Source organism: Myotis nattereri (genome assembly GCF_964212035.1).
Source record: "Myotis nattereri genome assembly, chromosome: 14".
Taxonomy (NCBI): domain Eukaryota; kingdom Metazoa; phylum Chordata; class Mammalia; order Chiroptera; family Vespertilionidae; genus Myotis; species Myotis nattereri.
In genome coordinates this window covers 16,877,953-16,905,343 of record NC_138089.1, presented here as the reverse complement: position 1 = coordinate 16,905,343, position 27,391 = coordinate 16,877,953, and the positions used below count along the sequence as shown (strand labels likewise).

General features: G+C 44.7%; 2 protein-coding genes across 4 annotated transcripts in view; one reads left to right on the top strand and one right to left on the bottom strand.

Annotated features, from left to right (window-relative positions):
* The window catches only part of PXK (PX domain containing serine/threonine kinase like), a 76,391-nt gene extending 72,589 nt beyond the window's left edge, over positions 1-3,802 (top strand). Inside the window, exon 18 of one of the 3 annotated variants that reach the window (XM_081105906.1) lies at positions 2,540-3,802. In XM_081105906.1, coding sequence (XP_080962032.1) covers positions 2,540-2,751 — 212 coding nt within the window. In that variant the 3' untranslated portion in view covers positions 2,752-3,802. The remainder of the gene's footprint in view (positions 1-2,539) is intronic. The other 2 variants (XM_081105905.1, XM_081105907.1) reach the window with 2 other exon arrangements.
* Positions 3,803-4,820: 1,018 nt separating this feature from the next.
* PDHB (pyruvate dehydrogenase E1 subunit beta) lies at positions 4,821-10,620 on the bottom strand. Its single transcript, XM_081105908.1, has 10 exons — positions 10,548-10,620; positions 10,415-10,468; positions 8,875-8,982; positions 8,718-8,780; positions 8,589-8,624; positions 8,148-8,433; positions 7,349-7,459; positions 6,949-7,040; positions 5,658-5,799; positions 4,821-5,367 (listed from the first exon to the last, which is right to left on the bottom strand). Exons 1-10 carry the CDS (start codon positions 10,587-10,589, stop codon positions 5,222-5,224), a joined length of 1,080 nt encoding a protein of 359 aa, XP_080962034.1. The 5' UTR covers positions 10,590-10,620; the 3' UTR covers positions 4,821-5,221.
* Between the last annotated feature and the right edge of the window lie 16,771 nt (positions 10,621-27,391).

Below are 27,391 nucleotides of genomic sequence, written 5' to 3'. Positions count from 1 at the left end.
GGTTCCTTATGAAGACCAAGCAGTTTTGTCCAGACGGCAGCCCATTGCTAGCCTCCCAGGATCCTGGGCCGGAGGGGCATCCTCTCTGGATGGCCAGTTCCATGTCGTGAGGACACAAGTGCTGTTGCAGTCCAGACCCGGTCTCATCTGTAACCCACAGGGACTCTTCTGCCAGGTTCAGAGCACAAAGCCGCAAGGCAGAAGCGCCAATGCCCACCCATACATGTTAGGTAGGCCCTGAACATCAGTCCCGATTCTGCTGCCCTTTTCTGGTCATTGCATGGCAAGTGGGGAGGGAGGGGGCCTTGGTGCTGCTCAGTCCTCCAGGCTCCGTGCTGCAGTTCAGTTCCGAGAGCTTTCAGAGGCGCAAGCTCCCTTCCTCCTGGTTTTTCACTGGTCACTGTCTGAAACGCCCTTCAGAGGAATGCTTGTATCACATACCCCAACACTCGTTTTACGTTTCAAGTCCCTTTTATCTTTGTAACCCAGTAACATAAAGCCAGGGACATTTTCCCACACTCCACCTGACATAATCGAATTTCATTCATTAGTTGTTACTGTATAGAACAAATAGAAACCACATTTTGTTCATTTGTCTGTTTAATGTTTGTTTGTATTGCTCTATCATTTGAGAATTCCAAGACTGTAAAGCATGAGTGTGTGTGTCCGTGTGATTCTTTAATTTCAGCTGCCTTAGGTTTGGGTAAAGATATAAAGAAAGGTAAGTGGTTTTCTGTGAAACACAAGATTTTAACCATTGCCTGTCATGTACTTACCTAAGTATTTTATTGGCAACCCTGAACCACTCATCCATATAAATGCACGGGGTGATTGGTATGTTTACCTGTTAACACCATAGCCCAGTAGCAGTTTAGGGGGGAACCACCTGGCAGAATGGTGTAGCCCTTGGAAGGGGTAGAGGGTAAGGCTCGAAACAGGTGGGTGGAGTCACTGAGAGCTGCAAGGTTCCCAGGAAATGGGGCAATGAACTCTGTGGCACAGGCAGGTCCCTTAAGGCAGGGCTTTTTCTCTATTCAGTCTTTATTTTGTCCTGGGAGAGCAGTTCATTCATTCAGTCAGAACATTCAAGTGCCAAATGTTTGTGTGCCTGGAAGATAAGGAAAGTTTGAAACACATGTCTAGCTCCCTTCTTGCCCACCAGGGCAGAGCTCAACATTCCAATCTCTCCTGATGCTTTAGCGAAGATATAGGGTTAGTGCAGTTGTGTCTGTTCCTGGGTTGGGCCACAGTGGAAAGAAGGGAGCTTGAGGAGGACTCCTCCTCGAGAATCCCATTGCTGGGAAGAGAGAGCTCTTTTCCCTCTACTTTGCATTGCAACAATTATTAGCTTTTTATATTTCTTTAATGCATCCTAATAGGAAATGATTATTTGAGATAGATGCCCCTGAGGAACCCATAACCCTGCAGGCACTGGTGTCTTGCCAAGAATACTGAGTGGTTTGTCATTTTATATTAAATCACATCCTTCAAATATTGTGTGTGTTGAAGCATCTAAAGAACTGTTCACCCCTTATTATTAATTGACTAGAGGCCGAGTGCATGAATTTGTGCATGGGTGGGGTCTGGCCGGCCTACCCCAACAGGGGCCCATCGGGCTGGGCAGGCTGGCCCCTCCCCAGATCGGGGGAGGGGCGGGAGTAAGTGGGGACAGGGCCAGCCAGGGGGAGGGGCCGCAGGCAGTTGGCTGGCCCACCCCACCCCTGATGGAGGGTGGGGGGGCAATCGGGGGCCAGGACAGCCAGGGTGGGGACGCTGATCAGGGCCCAGATCAGGCTGGTTGGCTGCTGCAATGTGTGTCATAGCCACTGGTTGTTCTGATTGTTCCACTGTTCTGGTTGCTGAGCTTTTAAATATATAGATATTCAGGTAGCTCAACTCTGCATACAGATGTTTATCTTTTTTTTTAATCCTTACCTGAACATATATTTTTATTGATTTCAGAGAGGAAGGGAGAGGGAGATAGAAACATTAATGATGAGAGAGAACTATCAATCGGCTCTCTCCTGCACACCCCCTACTGGGGACTGAGCCCACAACCTGGGCATGTGCCCTTGACTGGAATTGAACACAAGACCCTTCAGTCTGCAGGCCGACACTCTGTCCACTGAGCCAAACCAGCTAGGGCCAGATGTCTGTCTTTGCTAGCTCAGGAGTTGGTGGGCCTAGTTAATGTAGCTGATGGAACTTTTCTTTGGGGATCATTACTAAAATTTGGAAATGGAGTTAGAGCTTCATCTATCCTGAGAGAATGTCACTATATAGTTTCATGTAATCTGTGATATTCAGTCTTTTCACACATGACTGTTATTTGGGAGAAATGGCAACCTTTAATTAAAATTCCCCTTTGATGCTTCTAGCTTTCTTGTTCAGTATTTTAAAAATCATGCAGTACTGGGCATCTTGCCCCTCTGAGGGAAAACACTTTGTCTCGCTAAAGTCTGTTCCGCCCAGGACTGAGCAGTAGAATGCATGCAGGGGGTTTGGAGGTGATGCTGACTGTCCCTTTTTTTTTCTACAGGGATTTCCACATTACCTCCACCTCCTCCACCTCCGCCTCCACCACCAGCAGCTCCCTTGCCTCCTTTGAGCACAGAGGTAGCCACACAGCCGCAGCCCCAGGCTGTGAATGGCTTGAGCCGAGGGGCCTTACTCAGCTCCATCCAGAATTTCCAAAAAGGAACTCTGAGGAAAGCCGAAACCTGTGATCATAGTGCTCCTAAGATCAGCTAAAGTTTCGTGTTTACACTTGGAGGGAAAAGTTGTTCTTTTTTCTACACACCTCCAACCACTAAAATACCCTCTTCCTGGATGAAGAACTGCTGAGCCAGTACAGCCACGTTCTGTTTTGCAGATGCTCATGTAAGTGGCTTTTCAAGAGGGAAATATTCAAGTAGATGATAAAATCAGGCTGGCATTGCTGCCTTAAGAGATCTTTTGCTCCTTTATTACTATTTTAAAGGAGTTGTTCATCCTCTAATGGGCATCTTTTGGGAGCAGCAGCATATCAGAATAAATATTTCTACCAACTGAAACGGACAAAAACAATGACAATATTCAGTCGCAGCAGTGAATGGCCTTTGTATTGCAATCCTTCCTATGTCGTCAGGCAGCTCCTAGAAACGTTCCTAAGTTTATTTCTCTAAAGCATTTTCTGGTTATTCTTAGATTGTAACTCCCATACCTGCTCCCTTAATTTCATCTTAGACATTAACACAGTAGTCCAAAGCAACTGAGTCAGAGAAGCAACTGATGTCTTCATTTTCCCCTCCAACAGGATGGGGAAAATGTGTATTATTCTCTAATGGGAATACCATTGTGGATATAGAACTTGGGCTGCTAAAGCAACTACTCTAGACTCATATTTCCTTATAGTTAGAATGCATTGAACAGACAAAACTGTCACCATCAGAAAATGCTCTTGTCTATTAGAGGATCTTACTCCTGAGCAATTAAGTTTGTGTTTTGTGGGGAATTATTGTTACAACATAAGCGAATTTGGCATTTATAGAATTCTGACTTTGGAAAGGTTTATTCAAATACATCATCTTTAAATGTTACTCGTTTATTAGAAAGATCCTTTATCTTATAATTTGCTTAATCCTTAAATAAACGGCACTTTAAAGGATTATAAGTAATCCATTTAAAACTTAAAGTACACACATCAGTGTTGGTTACTATGCAGAGAGAATGTCATTGTCTATAGTTTCATGTAATCTGTGATAAATATGTTCAGCTGTATTTTTTATTAAAATAAACCATGTCAAGAAAATGGGTTGTCTATAGCTTGGCTAAATATTTTATTTTTTAAAATACATTTTTATTAATTTCAGAGAGGAAGGGAGAGGGAGAGATAGAAACATCATTGATTGGCTGCCTCATCCAGCCCGCAACCCGGGCACGTGCCCTGACCAAAATCGAACCTGGGACCTTTTAGTAGGCCAACACTCTCTTTACTGAGCCAAACCAGCTAGGGCATATTTTCCCTGTTAGTAAGCAATCCTGTCTTGCTGTTTAAATTAGGCACCATTTGTATGCTTTTATAACTAATTTAAACCTGTCTTTTCCATTGTAACTTCTGAAGAAGGCAATGTATAGCAGGTCTGTTTTTTGGCAATAGAAAAATACCTGACATGAATTTTGCTTTAATTTTAAAGGGAATCTGCCCTGGCCAGTGTTGCTCAGTGATTAGAGTGTCGCCCCATGCGCTAAAGCAGTGGTTCTCAACCTTGGCTGCACATTAGAATCACCTGGGAATCTTTTTTAAATCCTGATTTCTGGGCCTCATCCTCCGGAAATTCTGTTTCTTTGTTACTCATGTTGTGGCCCCACCCCATAATAAAGAAACAGAATTTCCGGAGGATGAGGCCCAGAAATCAGGATTTTAAAAAGATTACCAGGTGATTCTAATGTGCAGTCAAGGTTGAGAACCACTGCACAAAGGGTTGTGAGTTCGATTTCCAGTCAAGGGCATGGACCTAGGTGGCAGGTTTCCCACCCTATTCAGGGCAGGTGTGGGAGGCAATCAATTGATGTGGCTCTCACATCTATGTTTCTCTCTCTCTCTCTCTCTCTCTCTGTCCCAACCCCACTTCCCTCTTTCACTCTGACTAAAATCAATAGAAAAAATATCCTCAGGTCAGGATTAACTCAAAAATAATTTTTAAGGGAACCCTATTAGAATAGGGATGGACAAGGTTGATGTGGGCTAGGAGATTAATGATTTTAGATGACACTAATTTCTTAATAGAATTTTAAAACTTTCACCCCATTTATTTTCAAGAATATAAAAATACAATTAGTCATAGTTAGGAATTCCTTTATTCCTTATCAAAACAATCGTAACAGTAAATGTAGATCATATGCTTTATTTCTTTACATACAAATTGTCTTTTTGTATATATATATGTGTGTGTGTGTGTGTGTGTATATATATATATCTTTCATCAGGACTCTGCCATTCATACTTTGTCCTTCCATTGAGAGGGCAAAATTTTACATTAGTCTTATTCAAAGAAAGAGCAATTGTAACAGACAAAAAAAACAGGCATGGAGTCTAGGGCAGTAAGAATGGAGTTTTCCACTTACAAGTACATCCTTCCCAGTACAAAAACATTAACGACTTGTAAGATCTTACCCTTCAAGCCAGGTAGTGTCAGCAAGTATTTAAATAAATTCCAATGACTTGATATTCAAGTCCCAACTAGATATTCAATGTTTTCTTTATTGCAAATATGATGTCTTTAACCTGAGGTACAGAGTTGTCTTCTAGAATCTTTGCATAAGGCATAGGGACATCAGCTCCGGTGACACGAACTGCAGGAGCATCCAGGAAATTGAATGCAGGGCCTAGGAGAGAAGGAGTAATGAGAGCCAAGAAAAGCCAGCTGAACACCAACACCTTCGCACAAAAGGTGTGGCCACCGCCGCCGAAAGACAAGAATCTAAAGGAATGTTAGTTCTGGGGACTGTTTCTGGTTTTGCTTTTTAAAACATTTACCCAAAGAAAAAGTGCCACGCTGACAAATTGGAGGTTCAAGTCATTTGGCCTCTCCTAGCTTTTAATCTCGTTACGCAGTATCAGGGTACACAGTGTATACTATAAACTATGACTATTAAAACTAGTTTTTCTGAAATACCTTCCATGATCCTGGCACAAATTTCAGCTCCTACTCCAAACTGTGGCCACCCTCCTTCCACAGTTACGAGATGATTGGTCTTCATGACACTGGCTTCTATTGTTTCAACATCCATTGGTCTGATGGTTCGCAGATTTATCACCTAACCAGATAAAGTAAGAGAGAAGCTTTAGAGAGCCCCTGCATCGTAAATATAGTCTTATCCCCATAATACCACTTTAGGTTTCCTATTCATCTTTGGGTCTAGGAAAATCTAATCTGCCTATTCATAAACAAGTAAGAGGGAAAATTTAATTAAAACAAAAATCTTTATCTCTTACCACAGCAGCTGCTGTTACCTTACAGAATTCACTTATCCTCCCTTGACTTTAACTTCCTTCTCATCAAAATAAAAACTGCCCGGCCTCTGTGGCTCAGTTGGTCAGTTGGAACCATGAGGTCGCGGTTCAATTCCTGGTCAGGGCACACGCCGGGGTTGCAGGCTTGGTGTGCAGGAGGCAGCCAATCAATGTTTCTCACCGATGTTTCTATCTCTTTCCCTGTCCCTTACACTAAGTGTAATTCTCACAACCACCCTTATCTGACAGAAAACATACTATCCCCACTCTGTTCTCTGAAGCCAGCTCTCCCTCAGCTGTTTTCTTTCTTTCTATAAAGTTTTTATTTTATTGATTTTTACGAAGAGAAGGGAAAGGGGAGGGAGGGAGGGAAACATTGATGTGAGACACACTGATTGCCGCCCACATGCACCCTGGCTGGGCCAGGGAATGAACCTGCAACCCAGGTAAATGACGAAGAGCTGAACCCATGACCCTTTGGTGCTCAGCTGATGCTCTACCAGTGAGCAGCACTGGCCAGGGCGTGGGAAACACCCAACCAGCTGAGCCACACCAGCCAGGGCCCTCAGCTGTTCTTCCTAAGCTCCTGTCTGTCACTCCAAATCTTTTGAGATTAGGGTACGTAACTTGCCCAAGTATAACAAGTGCTAGTGCTGGTTATAAAAGGGTTCGACTCATTGACTTCTATGTTTCCCCTTCTCCCAACCTCCAGTTCCAAGGATGGATCTTAACTTCAAAACGCAGGACTATTCTAAAAGATCCAGAACCTAGGCGGTAAAAAAAACTATGTATTTGAAAAGCAGGTTTCCAGCTTTAAGCAGAGACAGAACTGAGTGACAAAGCAAGATTTTACACATCTAATTAGCCTGTTTAGAACTCAAATTCCTGTTTTTGGGTATTAAATTTAAAGGGAATCTTTCTGATTCTTTAAGAACAAGTGAATGTCCACTCACCTCACATTCAATTCCCTCTTTAGATAGCACTGTTGCAGCTTCTAAGCAGTGTCCCACAGGCCTTGAATGGGCAACTACAGTTATGTGTGTCCCTGAAACAAAGTGGCCACAGATCAGAAGTCAGGTTGAAACTAAGTTCATTTATAAAATCTTCAACTCAGCTTCATTCTAATAATATGAGGCATGTGGCAACCTTCCTAGAAATGAAATACAAATCTACTGGATTAAGATTTAGAAAAACACAAGTGTATGAGCAATCGGGGCATGATATATTCGTATCGTGACTCATTTAATACTTGCCTAGTCAGAGAAAAGGGCAATACAGTCTAGAATGAATTTGAGTAACACAAACAGGGGCTATAGTACAAATAATGTGTTAATGTATACTAAGTTTTCTTACCTTGCCTTTCTATTTTGGCTTTTCCAATAGGAATCAGAAAATCTTTTGACTGAGCTTCTGGGGGAAATTCAAAAGCAACTCCATACATCAATTCATTTTCTAGCATCACCACTGCAAAATACAAATATTTAAAGAAAAGTAACTATGTGACTAAATATGCACACACACCACTTTCTTTTCTGAGAGTATGTTTGTTCAAGCTGGGGACAGTGAAACAAGGGCTGAGGACAAGCAGCAAGCGGAGACTGGGCAGGGCGGCTCTGGCTCGCGGAAAGTCAGAGAAAAGGGGGCCTTGGAGACAGGCTCAGGGGGTTAGCTGGGGACACGCTGCTGCTGCTGCTGCCCACTGCTCCCCTGGGTGCAAGTCTGTGGGACCCACAGAGCTTAGGAGATGCACCCCTAGAGGGAGAAAGGTGGCATGCTCCCAAGAGGGAGAGCACCGCTACCAGTCCATTTTGTGAAGCTTCACTGTGCTGATGAAGAAGCCTGTGTCTGCCGTGGCCCGTTTCCCTGACGATGGTTTAGGTATTGACTTCTGTAGTCTGCTCACTCCTAACTTTACCTATGAGGTTACACCAGTGTTGTCGGGACATATGAAGTGTCTCCTGTACCTAACTGGCCCTCATGTAGTCAGAAATAAGAAAAACAACATTTTTTACTTTCTTCACTGTATCTGTAAATCATTAACATTTTATGATATGTCTAAGCCTAACAATCAGCTTTTATTGGTGCCTCCCATGCAAAGATTTCATTTTAGTTCTTGAATGTTCAAGAGAGACCCAAGAGCTCCTCTGCTGACCTGGATTGTTATCCCGAATGGCCGATTTAATAAGTCCTTTCGCATCCTCTGCGTTCCAGGGGCTGACCACCTTCAAGCCTGGGCAGTGTCCATACCAGGCAGCAAAGCACTGTGAGTGCTGGGCAGCTACGCCTGCCGAGGCCCCATTGGGCCCCCTGAAGACAATGGGCACAGACTGAAGGCCTGCCGACATGTAGTAGGTCTTGGCAGCTGAGTTTATAACCTGGTCAATGGCTTGCATAGAGAAATTGAAGGTCATAAATTCACAAATGGGCCGCAACCCAGCCTGTCAAATCAAAAACACAGATGTTAAAAAGCCTTAAAACAGCAATGAAGAGGGGCAAACAACCACTCCGCTCCCCCAACATTCAAATGTTTTCAAAAGGTTATGTTAAAAAGGTTTCACTCCACACTTAAGATGAGATTCATAAAGATTCATACCATAGCTGCACCTACGGCAATTCCAGCAAACCCCATCTACAAAATAAAACACAAACATGTGAAAACCCATAAAAATTATAACACTGCACCCTTTAGCGGTCAGCTTCACCTCAGATATGGCAGGCTCACCTCAGATATGGGGGTGTCTATGATCCTCTTATCTCCATATTTCTTCCATAGGCCTCGACTGACCTAAAATTAAGCAGTGACCCCATTACTTTATAAAGTGTACCTGGGAGCCCGGTCATCACCTCAATTTTGTTCAGCTTTCCCGTATCTTGGTTACCTTGTAAGCCCCATCATACTGGGCCACTTCTTCCCCGAGCAGAAACACCTTCTCATCTCTTTCCAGCTCCTCATCCATACCTTGATTTATGGCATCACGAACTGTCACCTGTCACAGGTATGGGAAGAGTCGATAAGCTCCAGGATTTTGTAGGGTGCTATTGAGGTTCTCCCCCTTCACAACATCTAGGCTGCCCACAGTATGTAATATAAAATTATTTCTAGAGCAGGCTTCTCTTTAAGAGGTCAATTCTAAAGTAATACTTCCATCACACAGAACTAGTCTGTGATTGGGTGTGTTAATGAGAAGTTTACGGACGCTCTGCTTGATATGCACAGGGCTTAGGAGATCTGCCTGCTGGCCGGCCAGTTCAGAGGCGAAACTTCACAAGCAGAACGTACCCCGGGTGGTTTTACTCCCCACTTCAGGGAACTGTTAAGGAAGCCCAAATAATTCTACATATTCAGCACTTGCCAGGCACTGCCACACACGTTGCCTTCAGGACCTAGGAGGTTATTTTACTATATAGGTTGGTAAAATCCTCTAGTAAAAAAAAAGGGGGGGGGGGGGCCGAAGCTGGTTTGGCTCAGTGGATAGAGCGTCGGCTTGGGGACTGAAGGGTCCAGGGTTCGATTCCGGTCAGGGGCATGTACCTGGGTTGCGGGCACATCCCCGGTGGGAGATGTGCAGGAGGCAGCTGATCAATGTCTCTCTCATCGATGTTTCTGGCTCTCTGTCTCTCTCCCTTCCTCTCTGTAAAAAATCAATAAAATATATTTTAAAAAAAAGGGGGGGGGGAGTCCTCAAAAAGTTGAACATATAATTACCATATGATCCAACAATTCGCCATCTCTCCCCAAAAGAACTGAAAGCAGAGACTCGGCTTCTTGCACAACCACGTCCACAGCACCATTATTTATAAACCCAAAAGGTGGAAACAGCCCAAATGTCCATCAACAGATGATTAAACCAAACGTGGAGCATCCGCACAATGGCAGGGCATGCGGCCTTTAGAAAGCCTGGAACTGTGTCCCGGCTACTGGCTATGCGGATGGAAGGAGCCGGGTGAAAAGGACGACTATTGCCGGATGCCACGTCCAGGGCGCGCAGGGAACTGAGACAGCAGGTGCCGGAGAAGGTGGCGGGGCCGTGGGACGGGGCGTCAGTGTTTAGCAAACGGGGCGATGGCTGCCAAACACGGCGAATGGTCTTCCTGCCGCTGAATACTCACGTTAAAGCGCTTAGTTTTGTTACGTACATTTTCCCACAATAAAAATAAAGGGGGAAGGGTGATCAGGGGGAAAGCGTCCAGTCCAGGGCCCTCGGATGGGTCGCCCATCGCCGGGGCAGCATGCCCGGTTCGGCGCGGGGCCCGGACGCTGGGCCGCAGCAGGCGCAGCGCGAGTCCCCGGCTGGACGCGGCTCCCAGGCCGCCGCCGCCGCCGCCGCCGCCGCTCCCCTCGGCGCCCACCCGCCACCGCGCAGGCGCGACCCCGGCCGCCACCGGGGACTGAGGGCCCCTGCGGTGTCCCGGCGTTACCTGCAGCGCCGCCGGCGCCGTCCGGTGGAAGCGCCTCCTCAGCAGCCCCGAGACCTGGCGGGGAGAGAAAAAGGGCGCTCAGAGGGGGCGACAGGGACCACGCAGGGTGGTCGGGCCCGCCGCTGCCGCCTACCTGCTCCAGGGGTCTCCGCACCAGCGCAGACACCACCGCCATCTTAACCGTGTCCTCTAGCCGCCGCCGAATGACAGACAACACAGCGGGGCTGCGACGTCGTATAGGGTCCCGCCTCCCGCTGGCACGGACCAATGGCAGAGCGCGGCGCGGGCGTGCCCCGCCCCTTCCCCGCGGGGTGGTCCTGCGGCTCTTCCTGGGTCGACTCCGACCCACTTCACTTCTGCGCGCCGGCGGCTGCTGGTATGCGGGCTGCGGGCCGAGGGCACGCTCCTGGGCGGTGCGGCTTGAAGCGCGGGGACCAGGAGGCAGCCTCAGGGCTGAACTGGAGGCTGGAGGGACCCTGTGACCCGGGCCATCTTCTGCGGGCCATGAAACCCTTTGGGCACTGAAACCCTGTGGGCACAAGTAGCGCCTGCACACTAGTGACAGGCAACTTCCGCCTCATGCGCGAGTCCAGGCTGTGGGTTCGTTAGAATGCGAGCGAGAGCTTTCGCTGACGCATGAAACGCCTACTGTGCGCTGTGGTTAGAGCTTTGGAGCTCATTGACTCCTCCCGGGAACCCTCGCAGGTAATGCGTTGTTGTCTCCATTTCACAGAGGAGTAAACGGAAGCGGAGATTGGCTGCGTGAGCCAGGATTAGTTTTACTTTGTTCAAATGATAAGAGGAAGTTTATTGAGAAAGTTACAGAGGCAGTAGAAGTGAGCCGGCTGGGCTGCGGAGGAGGCGCCGGGATTTGGATTTGGGACTGTTTGACTCGGACGAGTGGGCTTTTTCACCGCTTCCTGCAGCAGAAGTCGGGGTCCTGCCTGTGCGGAGGTTCCCAGCAGCCCCCGTTTAGGGCGGGCCGCCTCCGGGAGCTCCCTCCCGTTCCCCTCCCTCTCGCCCCTGGGAGTTGAGTGGGGCCACGGGGGATCCCTGCGTCTCCCCTACTTCCCCCGACGCCGAGAGCCTGGGTTTCACCTGGGCTCTGGGACCGGATCACAGGGGTGTCTGCTGCTGGTGGGAAAGGGGAGGGGGCGAGGGCGGGAACAGCAGGGAGACCTGGGCCGGGGGCAATTCGGGGATGAGGAGAGGGGGCAGGTTTGAGATCTGTTTGCAAAGGGAATAAATAGGATTGCTGTGAGGGAAGGGCGAGAGTTGAAGATTTGGGGTGTTTTGTTTTAAAGATTTTGGTTTTACTCTGAGTCTGAGAAGCAGCATTGGAGGATTCTGAGCAGAGGGGCGATATGACATCTCATTTTATTTATTCACTTTATTTTATTAGTATTTTTATTGATTTCAGAGAGGAAGGGAGGAGAGAGAAATATCAATGATGAGAGAGAATCATTGATTGGCACGCCCCCTACTGGGGATTGAGCCTGTAACCCGGGCATGTGCCCTTGACCGGGAATCGAACCTGGGACCGTTCAGTCCGCAGGCCAATGCTCTATCCGCTGAACAAAACCGGCCAGGGCTGAAGATGTGGGTTTTGTGTGTGTGGTAGGGTAGCTGGGGGTTTGTGTGTGTGGTTGGGTAGCTGGGGGTTTGTGTGTGTGGTTGGGTAGCTGGGGGTTTGTGTGTGTGGTTGGGTAGCTGGGGGTTTGTGTGTGTGGTTGGGTAGCTGGGGGTGGGGGCGGCTGGGAGCAGATAGGAAGAGTCCATTCTCCACCGGGTGCATTTAGGCGACTGGGCCATACCCCGCCTGGATGTAGGCGCCTAGAGCTAGAGGCTAGGCGGGGCTAGAGACACAAATTTGGGGACAGCTGCCTAGAGATGGCCTTTAATCTCGGGGCCGCTGCTTCGTCATCTGTAAAACGAAGAGATGTGCTCTAAGGTGTGGAGTCAAGACCTGCCCAGACCCTGCAGGAGGCCCCAGCACTTCCCCGAGAAACCCCTGGATCTGAGATGTCAGTGCTCAGGGATTCCCGAGTTCTGCTTAGAATGAGAATGTGAGAGGTTTCAGGATTAGAATTACAAAGCAAAGGGAGACCTCAGGTGAAGGAACAAGGACCCAAAGAGAAGCCAGAATCTGGACTGTGGTCTAGACAAAGGACTGTAGTTCTGCGCCATATTTTCATAGAGACCCCAAAAAGCTCCGACCCCAGCTAGTCTGTCCAGCTGACTCCAGGCAGTGCCACTCGGGACTCAGTTGGCCTCTGCTGAGAAATTCCTTTGAGATAACAACTGTGCACACTTCTGATGCTTTCCTTTCAAACTCTACAAATGCCCACTTTGGAAACGCCAGGCACAGTTTTTCTGTTTAAAGGCACAAAGGATAAAAGTGCTGAATTTTTGTCTGGCTGGCATGGCTCCATGGTTGAGCATCAACCTATGAACCAGGAGGTCACCGATTGATTCCAGTCAGGGCACCTGCCTGGTTTTGCAGGATGGATCCCCAGGGGGAACGTGCAGGAGGCAGCCATCAGTGATTCTCTCTCATTGTTGATGTTTCTCTCTCTCTCTCCCTTCATCTCTGAAAACAATAAAAAAAAATTTTTTTTAAAGTGCTGAATTTTTAACATTTTTAATCTTTACCAAACCAGTCTACATTTATATGCTGTAGATCTTACATAAAGGGATTAGAAAGTGTAAATTGGCCAACTGGGGCACTTCCCTCTCAGAATTAAAGCTTTCTAAAATTTTAGGAACATTTGTCTTCAAGTCACTTTAGATTGTCAGGTAGTACTTTAGCCAAATTTTCAATCTCTATGGGTTTGACCCTGTGTGTGTGTGTGTGTGTGTGTGTGTGTGTGTGTGTGATTGCAAGCAAGGTTTATTAAAGAAGGCTTTTTGTCTCCTGCCCTCCAGCTTTTTAGATGTAACTTAAACAGTAAAATGCACATTTCCACTACCCCAGAAAGTTCCCTCATGTTCCTCCCAGTCATCCCACACACATCACCACACAGGCAACCACAGATCTGATTTCCCTCATCATATTTTAGTTTGCTGTTTTAGACCTTAAAATAAGGGAACTTTGGGATGTGTACTCTTTTGTTTCTGTCTTCTTTAGCTCAGCAAAATGTTTTTGAGGTTCATATTTTTAAGTGTATCAATAGTTTACTCTTTTTTTTTAAATATATTTTATTGATTTTTTACATAGAGGAAGGGAGAGAGATAGCTAGAAACATCGATGGGAGAGAAACATCGATCAGCCGCCTCCTGCACATCTCCCACTGGGGATGTGCCCGCAACCCAGGTACATGCCCTTGACCGGAATCGAACCTGGGACCTTTCAGTCCGCAGGCCGACGCTCTATCCACTGAGCCAAACCGGTTTCGGCAGTTTACTCTTTTTTAAAAAATATTTTTTTTATTGATTTCAGAGAGGAAGGGAGATGGAGAGAGAAACATCAATGATGAGAAAGAATCATTGATCAGCTGCCTCCTGCATGCTCCCTACTGGGGATCGAGCCCACAACCTGGGCATGTGCCCTGACCGCTGACCTCTTGGTGAATGGGACAATGCTCAACCAACTGAGTCACACCCCCCAGGGCAGATAGTCATCTTCTTAATGTCTTCAGATGATGGGAAGGGTGAGCTCTCTTGAGTGCTCTTTTATAGACACTAATCCCATTCATAAAGGCTCTGCCCTCATGACCTAATCATCTACAATAGGCCCCACTTCCAAATACCATCACATTGGAGATTAGGTTTCAACATACGGATTTTGGTGGAACAAAACATTTAATCTCTTGCAATTGGGATAATAATAGTACCTACTTCATAGGACTGTTATGAGGGTTAAATGAGTTAATGTTTGTAAAGCTGCTAGAATGTGTCTGCCACATAGTGGCATATAAATGTTAATTTTAAAAATTTTTTTATTGGTTTCAGAGAGGGAGAGAGAGAATCATGGATCAGCTGCCTCCTGCAAGCCCTCTACTGGGGATCGAGCCCACAACCTGGGCATGAGCCCTTGACCAGAATCAAACCCAAGACCCTTCAGTCCGCAGGCTGAGGCTCTATCTGCTGAGCCAAACCAGCTAGGGTCTTTTGAAAGACTTTAAGCTTCACAAAAAAATTGCAGAAATAGTTGAGTTCACCGAGCTTTGCCCAATGATATTATATAACCATAGCACATTATCAAAACTCCGAAATCGACATTTGTACAATTCTATTAAGTAGAGATAGACTTTATTCGGCTTTCACCAATTTTATATGCATTCTTTTGTGTGTGTAGCACTGTAGAATTTTACCACATGTACCGATTCACGTAACCACCACAATCAGAATACAGAATTGTCCCACCACAAAGAAGCTCTCATGCTACCTCATAGTCACATCCTCTCCCCTTCCCCTACTCCTGGTAACCACTGATCTGTTCTCAAAGCACTATAATTTGTTACTTCAAGAGTTTTTTTTTTACATGGGATCATACACTATGTAATTCTTTGGTATTGGCGAGTGTCATTTAGCCTATTGCCCTTAAGATCCATTCAAATTGTATCAACATTTCATTCCTTTTTGTTGTGAATAGTTCTATGATAGTTATAATCAGTGTGTCCATCCATTGAAGAATATTTGGTTTGTATCCAGTTTTAGCTATTCCCAATAAAGCTGTTAGGAACATTGGTTTACAGGTTTCTGTTTGAACGTAAGTTTTCATTTCTTCACGTATGTACCAGTAGTATGGTTGTCTGGTAAGTGTATGTTTAACTTTTAAGAAATTGCCCGACTTTTTCCAGAATGGCTGTACCGTTTTACATTATTTCCAACAATGTATGAAACATCCACTTTCTCTACATCCTTGCTAGCATCTGATATTAATTTTTATTTTATTTTAGCCATTCTAATAGATACGTAGTGGTATTCCTCATGACTTTAATTTGCATTTCCGTAATGGTTAATGATCTTGAACATCTTTTTATGTGCTTACTTGTCATCCTTTGGTGAAGTGTCTGTTCAAGTCTTTTGTTAACATCTAATTAGATTGTTTTTTATTGTAAAATATGCATAATATAAATTTTACCATTTAAAAAAATATATTTTTGCATGTTAACCATATTTATAAGCATCCTCTTAAAAATAATGTTTTTATTGATTTTTTTTTTAGAGAGAGCAGAAGGGAAAGGCAGAGAGAAAAACAAACATCAGTGTCAAAGAGAAACATTGATCGGCTGCCTCCCATACCCACAACCTGGGTAAGTGTCCTGACCGGGAATTGAACCAGCGACTTTGTGGTGCACAGGATGACACTCCAACCAACTGAGCCACATCGACCAAGGCTTAACCATTTTATTTTAATCCTCACCGGAGGACATGCTTACTGATTTGAGAGAGAGAAGAAGAAAGAGGGGGAGAAACATCAATGTGAGAGAGAAATATCAATCAGTTACTTCCCCTACACACCCTATGGATTGACCACAATCTAGGCATGTGCTCTGATCTGGATTTGAACTCACATCCTTTTGGTGTACTGGAGGATGCTCCAACCAACTGAGCCACACCAGCCAGAGCCATTTTAACCATTTTTTTTTCTTTCTTTTTTATCTCGGCATTTTAACCATTTTTAAGTATACCGTTTAGTCTCATTAAATACATTCACATTGTTATTCAGCCACCACCACCATCTTCAAAACTTGCTCATTTCCCCAAAAGGTATATCCCACTCATTAGCAAAGTATCTCATAATTTTTGCATATTTCTTTTCCATATATTCATATGCACTTATGTTTTAATTTCATTTTTACTTTTAAAAATATTTTTGAATAGGAAATTCATCTTATTGTAGGGGGAAAATTCAAGTAGTCCAGAGAAGTATAAAGTAATCTCCCTATCCATCCCTGAACCTCAGTTATCCTCCTTCTTCCCCCTGCCATGGCTACCACTGTGACTCATTTCTTCTGTGTATTTACAGAGAAGGGCTATTTGTATATAAGCATATATGTCTGTATTTTCCTTTCTTTACACGAATGTGAGCTTTTCAAGAATATTGTTTTTGAAAGAGCATACAGAAAAATTGTGAGCTCTTTGAGTTTTGAAGCTGCTATAGATTTGGGTAATAATCACAATTAGGATACACAATGGTCCTATGACTCCCCAAAGTTCCTCCTGCTGTCCTTGTGACGCTATCCCTCCCCTCAGAATCCCTGACAGCCACTAATCTGTGTCTCTGTTGCCATACTATTGCCTTTTCCAAAACTTTAAATAAATAATACTATACACTATATACGTCTTTGAGACTGGCTTATTTCACTCAATATAATGCCTTTGAGATTTATCCAGGTTATTAATGTTTTGTTAGTTCATTCTTTTTTTTATTGCTGAGTAGTAAGTGTTCTGTCGTATGCATGTACCAGAGTTTGTCCATTTGAGTTGATTCTAGTATTTGGTGGTGATGAATTGAGTGTGTGTGGATATAGATATAGATATAGATATAGATATAGATATAGATATAGATAGATAGATAGATATATCAGAGAGAGAAGGGGAGAAACAGAAAAATAAAATCGATTTGTTGTTCGACTTATTTATGCATTCGTTGGTTGATTCTTGTATGTGCCCTGACCGGGGATCGAACTTGCAACTTTGACATACCAAGACAATGCTTTAACCAACTGAGCTATTTGGCCAGGGCATAAAATTTTTTGTGCAGAATATTGTGTGAACATACATTTTCATTTCTCTCTGGTGTGGGATTGCGATTGCTGTGTCATAAGGTAAGTGTAATATTTAAATTTTAGGAAATTGCCAAACTATTTTCTAGTGTGGTCTTACCATTTTGTATTCTTACCAACAATGTACGAGCATTCCAGTTGCTCCACATCCTCACCAACACTTGGCGTTATCATTTGTTTGTTTGTTTGTTTGTTGCCTTTCTAATAGGTGTGTAGTGATAGCTCATCATGGTTTTGATTTCCATTTCCCTAATGGCCAATTATGTTGAGCATCTCTTTATGTGCTATTGGCCATTCATTTATGCCCATTTTTTATTGGATTTTTGTTTTCCTAAAGTTGAGTTATATACAGGATGGGGAAAAAGATGTACAGTTGTGAGTACATAAACAGTTTATTCTTGTATTATTATTTATTAATTATTGTATTTTCATACTAGAGGCCCAGTGCACAAAAATTTGTGCACTGGCGGGGAGGAGGGGTTGGAGAGGTGTCCCTCAGCCCTACTTGTGCCCTCTCACAGTCTGGGACCCCTCAGGAGATAACCACCTGCTGGCTTAGGCCCGCTCCCCGGGTGGCAGATGGCAGGCCTGATCCCTCAGTGCCTGCCCCGCCTCCCCGGGACGTGCACAAGGCAGGGCTGATCCAGGGGTTGGGGCGCCGCCCCGGGTCGCACACACGCCGGGCCAATCCGGGGGTTGGGGCACCGCCCTGGGTTGGGTCGCACACGTGATGCCCCGGGCAGGTCGCACATGGGACTCCTGGGTGGCGGCTGGGCGGGCTGGCGGATCGCTGCTGCCCTGCCCGGCCACCCCAGGTCGGGTCGGGTCGCACACAACTCCCGCTGCCCCGGGTCGCAGATAGCAGGCCTGGATGGCGGCAGGGCAAGCGGGATGGCACTGTCCCGCCCTGCTGCAGTATGCAAATTAGCCGCCATCTTTGTTGGCGGTTAATTTGCATATCACGCTGATTAGCCCATGGGAGGCGTAGGGAAAGTACAGTCAATTACCATGTTTGTCTATTATTAGATAGGATGAACAACTGTAGACCTACTTTTGCCTCACCCTGATTATATTCTGGATATAAGTCCCATGTTGAATATATCATTTGCAAATATTTTCTTCTAGTCTGTGGTATATCTTTTCATTCTCTTCAGAGTGTCTTTTGCAGAGAAAAGAGTTTAAATTTTGATGAAATTCAAGTTATGAGATTTTTCTTTTATGGGTCATGTTTTCATGTCACATCCAATCTGGCTAATACCAGATTGCAAAGTTTTTCTTCGATTTTTTTCTTCTAAAGTTTTATAGCTTTACATTTAGATCTATGATCAATTTTGAGTTGATTTTTGTATAAGGTGTGAGGTTTAGATGCAGGGTTATTTTGCATATGGATGTCCAATTGTGCCAACATTATTTTGTGAAAAGCCCATCTTTCCTCCATGAATTGCCTTTGTACCTTTGTGCAAAAGTCAATGGGCTGTTTTGAATGGGTTTGTGTTTTTGGACTCCATTCTGTTTCATTGATCTGTGTGTTTATCCCTTCTGTATAGCTGTATAATAATTTTAAAAATCAAGTAATAGGAATCCTCCAACATTATTCTTCTTTTCCAAATTGTTTTACAATCAGCTTATCTGCCTTTGCAGAAAAAAAAAACCTTGATAGAATTTTGATTGGGATGGTATTGAAGATGTAGAACATTTGGGGAAGAACTGGCATCCTAACTATATTGAGTCTTACAATCCATAAGCCCAGTATGTCTCTCCATTTACTTTGATTTCCTTTGGTTTCTTCATTGGCCTTTTGTAGTTTTCAGTGTGCAGATCTTGCGCATATTTTAATAGATGTATACTTAGGTATTTATGTCCCTTTTAGGCTATTGTAAATGATATTCTTAAAATGTCAGTTTCTAATTGTTAACTGCCAGGATATAGAAATACAGTTGATTTTCAATTGTTGACATTATGTCCTGAAACCTTGCTAAACTCATTTATTACTTCTAGGAGCTTTTTTGCAGATGCCATGGGATTGTCTACATAGATAATTGTGTTGTTTGTGAAAGAGATGATTCTATTTCTTTTTAAATATGTATGTCTTCTGTTTCTTTTTCATGCTGTAGTGCTGGCCTTCTAGTACCAGTGTTGAATAGGAGTGATGAAAATGGACATAGTTGCCTTGTTCACCATCTTAGAGAGAAAGCATTCAATTTTTCACCAGTAAGCCTGATGTGTCTTTTAATTTTTTTGTAGATATCTTTATTTAGGCTCAGAAGTTACTCTGTTCCTAGTTTGCTCAGTCCTTTTATCATGGCTGGCCACTGCATTTTGTCAAATGTTTCTTCTGCATCAGTTTATTTGATTATTTGATTTTTCTTCTTTAGTTTCTTAAAAGTGTAGATTACATTGATTAATTTTTCCATATTGAATGTTGCATTCCTAGTAAAAACCATACTTGGTCATGTTGATATATATCTATAATAATAAAAGTGTAATATGCAAATTGACTGAACGGCTGAATAGCAGAATGACCATCTGGATGACTACGCTATGACACGCACTGGGGCCAGGCCAGCCAAGGTAGTTGCGATGCAATTGGGGTGGGGGGGAGGGCTGCCATTGCCCCATAATCGCCCCGCAGAGGGAGGCCCAGGCCACTGGCTGGCAGGGTGATCAATGGAGGGTGAGGGGACTCCGTGATCGATCACCCCAAAGAGGGAGACCCAGGCTACCCGGCCAGTGGTGCTATGGCAGGTGGGCGGGGCCTCCCTCTGTGGAGCTATTGATCTTGGGGCTCCCAGACTATGAGAGGGTGCAGGCCGGGTTGAGGGCCCCCCACACACACACCACTGAATGCATGAATTTCATGCACCAGGTCTGTGTGTGTGTGTGTGTGTGTGTGTGTGTGTGTATTTATATTTATATTTATAAAATGGATATCTTTTAATGGATTTGTTTTGCTAATATTTTGTATTTTGTTAAGATTTATGTCTGTGTTTATGAAAGATACTGGTCTATAGTTTTCTTGTATTATCTTGTCTGGGTTTGGTATCAGGATAATGTTGGTCTCAAAATCAGTTGAGAAGTGTTCCTCTTCTGTTTTCTGAAAAAGATTGTGTAGAATTGGTTTTATTTTCTCTTTAAATATTTGGTAGAATTTATAACTGAAACCATCTGAAGATTTGTTTTCAGGGACCTTTTAACTCCAAATTCCATTTCATTAATAAATGTAGAATTATTCAAGTTATCTTTTCTTGGGAGAATTGTGGTTGTATTTTTCAAGGAATAGATCCATTTCACCTAAGTTGCCAAATTTATATTTGTTGGTTTGTTTATAAGATTCAAGTTAAAGCCTGTGGGTTTATAGTGATATATCCTTTTTCATTCCTGAGATTAGTAACCTATGTCTTTTTTTATTTCTTTGTCAGTATGACTAGAGAAATGTGATATTTAAAATTTTCTCAGGTAATCCAGAGGGTGAGGTTCAGGTTTGCAAGTTTCGAGCTGTCTGCTTTGTGTGGGCTGTGATTCCAAAGAGCTGGTTTTGAAAGCATTTGCAGTGCTAGTCAGATTGGTCCCACATGTGCTCTACCCAGTGATCAGTCAGGGACCTTGTAGTTCAGTTGGTAAAGCCTTTGGTTTGCTGTTTAGGATGTGAACTTCACATGCAACCTCTGGGGTGAGCTTAGGAGGTTATGCACAGGTTTCTGGGATGTCTATCCTGATCTTTCTCATGTCTTTGATTTCCCCAATACTTTGTGATGTGAGAGCCTCCCTTTCCAGTCCTCCCACCAGAAAGATGGATGTATTCGTTTGCTAGGGCTGCCGTAACAAAATACTAGACTGGTGGCTTAAACAACAGAAATAAAATTTTTCACATTTCTGAAGGCTGGAAATCCAAGATCAAGGTGCATGCAGGTTCTCCTTAGACCTCCCTCCTTACCTTCTTGCTCTGTCATTACACAGTCTCTCCTATGTGCATGTACATGTCTGTGTCTTAATCCCTCTTTTTTTTTAAAAAAAAATTACAGTTTACAGTCCATACAGTTTTCTGTTAATTTCAGGCGGACAGCATAGTGGTTAGACAATCATATACTTTACAGTCTTCCCCCGATATTTCCAGTACCCACCTGACACCATGCATGGTTATTACAATAGTATTGGCTGTATTCCCTATGCTGTGCTTTACATCCTGGGACTATTTTGTAACTACCAATTTGAATTTTTGTTATTGCTGATTTTAGAGAGAGGGAGAGAGTAGAAACATCAGTGTGTGTTTTCATTATTTATGCATTAATTGGTTGCCTCTTGTATGTGCCCTGACCGATGGGAGGGAAACCTTGGCCTGTGGGGACAATGCTCTAACCAGTGGAGCCACCCAGTCAGGGCCTGGAACTACCAATCTGCACTTCTTAATCCTCCCCTTTTCATCCCCCTCCCCCACTCTCCTCCCCTCTGGCAACCATCAGTCTGTTCTCTGTGTGCCAGTGGGTTTTTAAAATATATACTTTTTCCCTTCCCTGAGCTGGGGAAAATAGAAGAGGCTGGTTTGAAGTGGGGAATGGCTCACTGGTAGCCCTGGCTGAGGTCCATAAAAATGTCATTCTAGGACAGGTGCACTGGGGACACAGGTTTGGGAACCAGTGAAACAGAAAAGTGGGTTTTAGAGCCTTGAAACTGGGCAGGCACCTGGGAAAGGAGTTCAGCGATGGAGCCAGAAAGTGTCTTGCCTCTGAGTCTTTCCCTGAGGGGCGCTCCCTGGGGACCTTCATGAGCCCCAGAACCAGTCCCAGGCCCTGTGGCTGTCCACCTTTCCAGGGTTGGATCAGAGAGGGAGGCTGGGCGGAGTGGTGGCACCAGTAGGCTGGCGCGTCCCCAGCCCGGAGCCCTCCCTTCTCTGTGACTTGTGGCCTGGGGCGCACATGGCCAGCCGCTGCCTGTCCCTGTCAGGGCCCATTCCTGGCAGGCTCCTGGCTGCGTTGCTCAGGGGCTGTGTCCCCACCGGCTGCTCAGGGTCCTCAGGGGCCAAGGGCTGCCTGTGCGGCTTCACCGTCAGCGCTTGTACCCGTGCCAAGTTCTACAGGGATCGTGGAGGCTGTGAAGGACATCTCTCATGGGGTGAAAATCATGGTTGGGGCTTTGGGCTCTGTGCGATTCTGGAGAATGTTAGGGGCACTGCTCAGACCCAAGTGGGGCATTTGACTATGATCAGCAGCAACGTGGGCGTGGACCACTGCGGGCTGGGCTGCTGGGGTCCAACCCCAGCAGGTCCAGGGGTCCCCAAAGGTGTGGACGGAGTCGGCGAAGAAGGAATGACACGGAGACAGCGTTCAGTTGATCAGCAGCCTAGCCAGGATCTCTAGCCAAGTTCTGGTCAGGATCTCCAGTGAAGTTCTGGTTAGGATCTCCAGCCAGGTTCTGTGTCCATATTCTCTTGCTAGGTTCTCCAGCCAGGTTCTCCAGGTTCTCCAGCCAGGTTCTGTAGCCATGTTCCCTCGCTAGGTTCTCCGGCCAGGTTCTGTCACCAGGTTCTAGTCAGGTTCTCTTGCCATGTTCTATCCAGGTTCTGTAGCCAGGTTCTGTCTCTAAGTTCTTCAGTCAGGTTCTCTCGCTAGGTTCTGTCTCTAGGTTCTGAGGCCAGTTTCTGTCCAGGATCTTTTGCCATGTTCTATCTCTAGGTTCTGTCCCTAGGTTCTGTGGCCAGTTTCTGTCCAGGATCTTTTGCCATGTTCTGTCTCTAGGTTCTTCTCTAGGTTCTGTGTCTAGGTTCTGTCTTCTAAGTTCTGTCCTTAATCCCTCTTTTAAAAAATTTATATTTCTTTATTGATTTCAAAGAGGAAGGGAGAGGGAGAGAGAGATAGAAACATCAATGATGAGAGAGAATCATTGATAGGCTGCCCCCTGCACACCCCCTACTGGGGATCAAGCCCGCAACTTGGGCATGTGCCCTTGACCAGAATTGAACCTGGGACCCTTCAGTCTGCAGGTTGATGCTCTATCAACCGGCTAGGGCTTACTTCCTTTTTATAAGGATACCAGTCATATTGGATTAGGGCCCAGCCTCATGACCTCATTTTACCTTTTTATTTTAAAATATGTTTTTATTGATTTCAGAGGAGAAGGGAAAGGGAGAGAAAGAGATTGAGACATCAATGATGAGAAAGAATCACTGATCGCTGCCCCCTGCATGCCCCCTATTGGGGATCAAGCCTGCAACCAGGGCTTGTATCCTGACTGGGAATTGAACCTCCATCTCCTGGTTCGTAGGTCAATGCTCAACCTCTGAGCTACACTGCTGGACTCATTTTACCTTAATTACCAAGTATAAGGCCCTAACCCTATCACATTATGAGGTACTGAGAGTTAGCACTTAAACCGGTGAATTTGAGGGGTGGGGGGTGTCTTTTGTTTTGCTGCTCTGCTGTGCCCTTCCCACCACTGTGTCTGCATCTGGAACCAAAGGAAGACAGGAAGAGAAACAAAGCAATGGGATTCTCTCCAGGCTCTTAGAACCACAGCTCCTCTAGAGTTTTAAGCATCTGCCCACACACTGCTGCCCCCAACACCAAGTTGTTGCCTGCAGGCTGGGGCAGGGGAGAACAGAGAAAAGAAAAACAGAAACCAAGATGGGGTACTCCCACCCCCAAACACACACACACACACACACACACACACACACACACACACACGATCAGAAAAGACGAGCTGCTCTTGGAGCTCTTCCTATCTGTACCTGATGAACCTTCTGGGTTTTGAGCAGATGCCTTTGAGTTTAGACTGGGCAATACTGAGGGGAAAAATTGTGAAGTTCCCACCAGTTTGGTGCACCTTTGGGTTCTGGTTTCTCCTCTGGCCCAGCATCCTTAGGTAGCTGCTCCATGCGCTCTGAAGGGATTTATATTTAATTGCAGGCATTGGATAGGCAGGTGGGCTGTTTACACTCGGTCTTCCCTAAATTGGAACCTGGCACTTCGGCTTAAATGTTAGCCGTTGAGTCACGCACAGTGCCCTGTGCTTGGTTTTTTTCACTAGGAATGCATCCGGTAGGACTTTGCATGTCAGTGTAAGTAGATTTCCCTCACTTGCTTTCAGTGTGGCTATACATCACAATTTATTTAACTGATGTCCTATTACATTATGCCCTAGTCTCCTAGTCTTTGTTATTACAACCATGGTGCATTGGAATGCCTTGCCCATATGTCTTTGCACACTCATGCAAATGCATCTGCATAATTTCTAGAGGAAGAATCTCAAGGTTAAAGTAACTGCATTTTAAATTGTGTTCAGTATTGTCATACCTTCCCACAAGCAATATCTGAAAGTGCCAATTTCCTCACACTTTGGCCAATATAGTTCATGTGCACATGTTTCTACTTTGAGATCTGTACTACAAGTGGCTTCTATATCTCAGGTCTCTCATCTGTTAAGTGCATGTCATAGTCTGGGTTGCTAAAACAAAATACTGTAGATTGGGTAGCTTCTAAACAACAGAAACTTATTTCTTAAAGTTCTGGAGTCTGGGAAGTACAAGATCAAGGCACCAAGAGATTCATTGGTGAGAGCTTGCTTCCTGGTTCAGAGATAGTCGTCCTTTTAGAAAAATATATGTTTTTATTGATTTTAGAGAGTGAAGGGAAAGAGAGAAACATTGATGACAGAGAACCATTGATTGGCTGCCTCCTACATGTCCCCTACTGGGGATCAAGCCCACAACCTGGGCATGTGCCCTGACCGCTGACCTCTTGGTACATGGGACAATGCTCAACCAACTGAGCCACACCTCCCCAGGGCAGAGAGTCATCTTCTTAATGTCCTCAGATGATGGGAAGGGTGAGCTCTCTGGGTGCTCTTTTATAGACACTAATCCCATTCATAAAGGCTCTGCCCTCATGGCCTAATCATCTACAATAGGCCCCACTTCCAAATACCATCACATTGGAGATTAGGTTTCAACATACGGATTTTGGGGGAACAAAACATTTAATCTCTTGCAATTGGGATAATAATAGTACCTACTTCATAGGACGGTTACGAGGGTTAAATGAGTTAATGTTTGTAAAGCTGCTAGAATGTGTCTGCCACATAGTGGCATATAAATGTTAATTAAAATTTTTTTTATTGATTTCAGAGAGGAAGAGAGAGGGAGAGAGAAATAGAAACTTCAATGATGAGAGAGAATCATTGATAGGCTGCCTCCTGCATGGCCCCTACTAGGGATTGAGCCCACGACCCAGCATATGCCCTTGACCGGAATCCAACCCGGGTACCCTTCAGTCCGCAGGCCGACACACTATCCACTGAGCAAACCCGGCTAGGGCCATTAGGTTATTTCTTTTTTTTTTTTTTTAATATATTTTATTGATTTCCTGCAGAGAGGAAGGGAGAGAGATAGAGAGTTAGAAACATCGATGAGAGAGAAACATCGATCAGCTGCCTCCTGCACACCTCCCACTGGGGATATGCCCGCAACCCAGGTACATGCCCTTGACCGGAATCGAACCCGGGACCCCTCAGTCCGCAGGCCGACGCTCTATCCACTGAGCCAAACCGGTTTCGGCCATTAGGTTATTTCTGATACGGTATTGGTAGGATTTAGTTTATGGAAGCTTTAGAAGCGCAGCTGTTTTAGGAAAGGCCATCCAGGTTAACTCCACAGTCCCTTTTCCTGGTGTCCTGACGATTTTGTTCCGAAGCTTACCTCTAGAGGGCGCTCGCTCCACTTAACTGGCTGCAACAAATTGCAAGAGGCACAGAAACCAGTTAGGACCGCCACCACGTGGCTCAGGGGTGGAGGAGGGAGAGGTGAGGGGGGGACGGACGAGGACTACAAAGTATAAATACTTATGTTGTTTGGCCTTTGCCACATTTTTTGTGGGTTGCAAAACTCAGACTCAGAGCCCACATGTTGGCTTCGCAGCAGCAAAGGCTAAAAGAGAAGGTTGCTCAGAAATATTCACCCACATGCTGTACCGTGAACTTTTAGAGGCTGAATAAAACTCCCCATTTCTAGGCATGAGACATTTCATAGCATCGCAAACATTTTGATGCTGATTACTTGGCTAGGTTTATAAAAAGTGTTTTTACTAAAGGAAATACATTTTGTTTAGTACATTAGATCCCACTTATGTAACACGGGGGTTGGAGCTGTTTCTGAATTAATAACACCAAGCTTATTCTATGTGTGTAGTTATGTTTAGGGAGACAAGATTTTACATTTTATCTTATCTCTGGATCTGTGTAAAAATGAACTGTATTATAATCATGAGAGTGTAAGTTTTTAAAAAATATTTAAGCCACCACCAATAGGTAAATGACTAGTTTAATCAAATAGAAAAGTTTTTATTTTTTTATTTTATTTTATTTTTTTTTAGATTCTAAATTAAATCTTTATTGTTCAGATTATTACATTTGTTCCTCTTTTTTCCCCCCATAACTCCCCTCCTCCCAGTTCCCGCCTCACCCTCCGCCCTCACTCCCCACCCACTGTCCTCATCCATAGGTGCACAATTTTTGTCCAGTCTCTTCCCGCATCTCCCACACCCCTTTCCCCCCCAAGAATAGTCAGTCCATTCCCTTTCTATGCCCCTGATTCTATTATGATCACCAGATTATTTATTCACTTGATTCTTAGATTCACTTGTTGATAGATGCATGTTTGTTGTTCATAATTTGTATCTTTACCTTTTTCTTCTTCTTCCTCTTCTTAAAAGATACCTTTCAGCATTTCATATAATACTGGTTTGGTGGTGATGAACTCCTTTAGCTTTTCCTTATCTGTGAAGCTCTTTATCTGACCTTCACTTCTGAATGATAGCTTTGCTGGATAAAGTAATCTTGGTTGTAGGTTCTTGGTATTCATCACTTTGAATATTTCTTGCCATTCCCTTCTGGCCTGCAAAGTTTCTGTTGAGAAATCAGCTGACAGTTGTATGGGTACTCCCTTGTAGGTAACTGAGTTTCTTTCTCTTGCTGCTCTTAAGAGTCTCTCTTTGTCTTTTGCTCTTGGCATTTTAATTATGATGTGTCTTGGTGTGGTCCTCTTTGGATTCCTTTTGTTTGGGGTTCTCCGTGCTTCCTGGACTTGTAAGTCTATTTCTTTCACCAGGTAGGGGAAGTTTTCTGTCATTATTTCTTCAAATAGGTTTTCAATATCTTGGTCTCTCTCATCTTCTGGCTCCCCTATAATTCTGATGCTGGTACGCTTGAAGCTGTCCCAGAGGCTCCTTACACTATCTTCGTATTTTCGGATTCT

Coding starts and splice junctions, on each gene's coding strand:
- PDHB (XM_081105908.1), bottom strand. CDS start 10,589: ATGGCGGTGGTGTCTGCGCTGGTGCGGAGACCCCTGGAGCAG. Junction 8,983..10,414: donor CGGCGCCGGCGGCGCTGCAG/GTAACGCCGGGA, acceptor TACCTGTGACAG/GTGACAGTTCGTGATGCCAT. Junction 5,800..6,948: donor AAGAGGGAATTGAATGTGAG/GTGAGTGGACAT, acceptor TTATCTGGTTAG/GTGATAAATCTGCGAACCAT.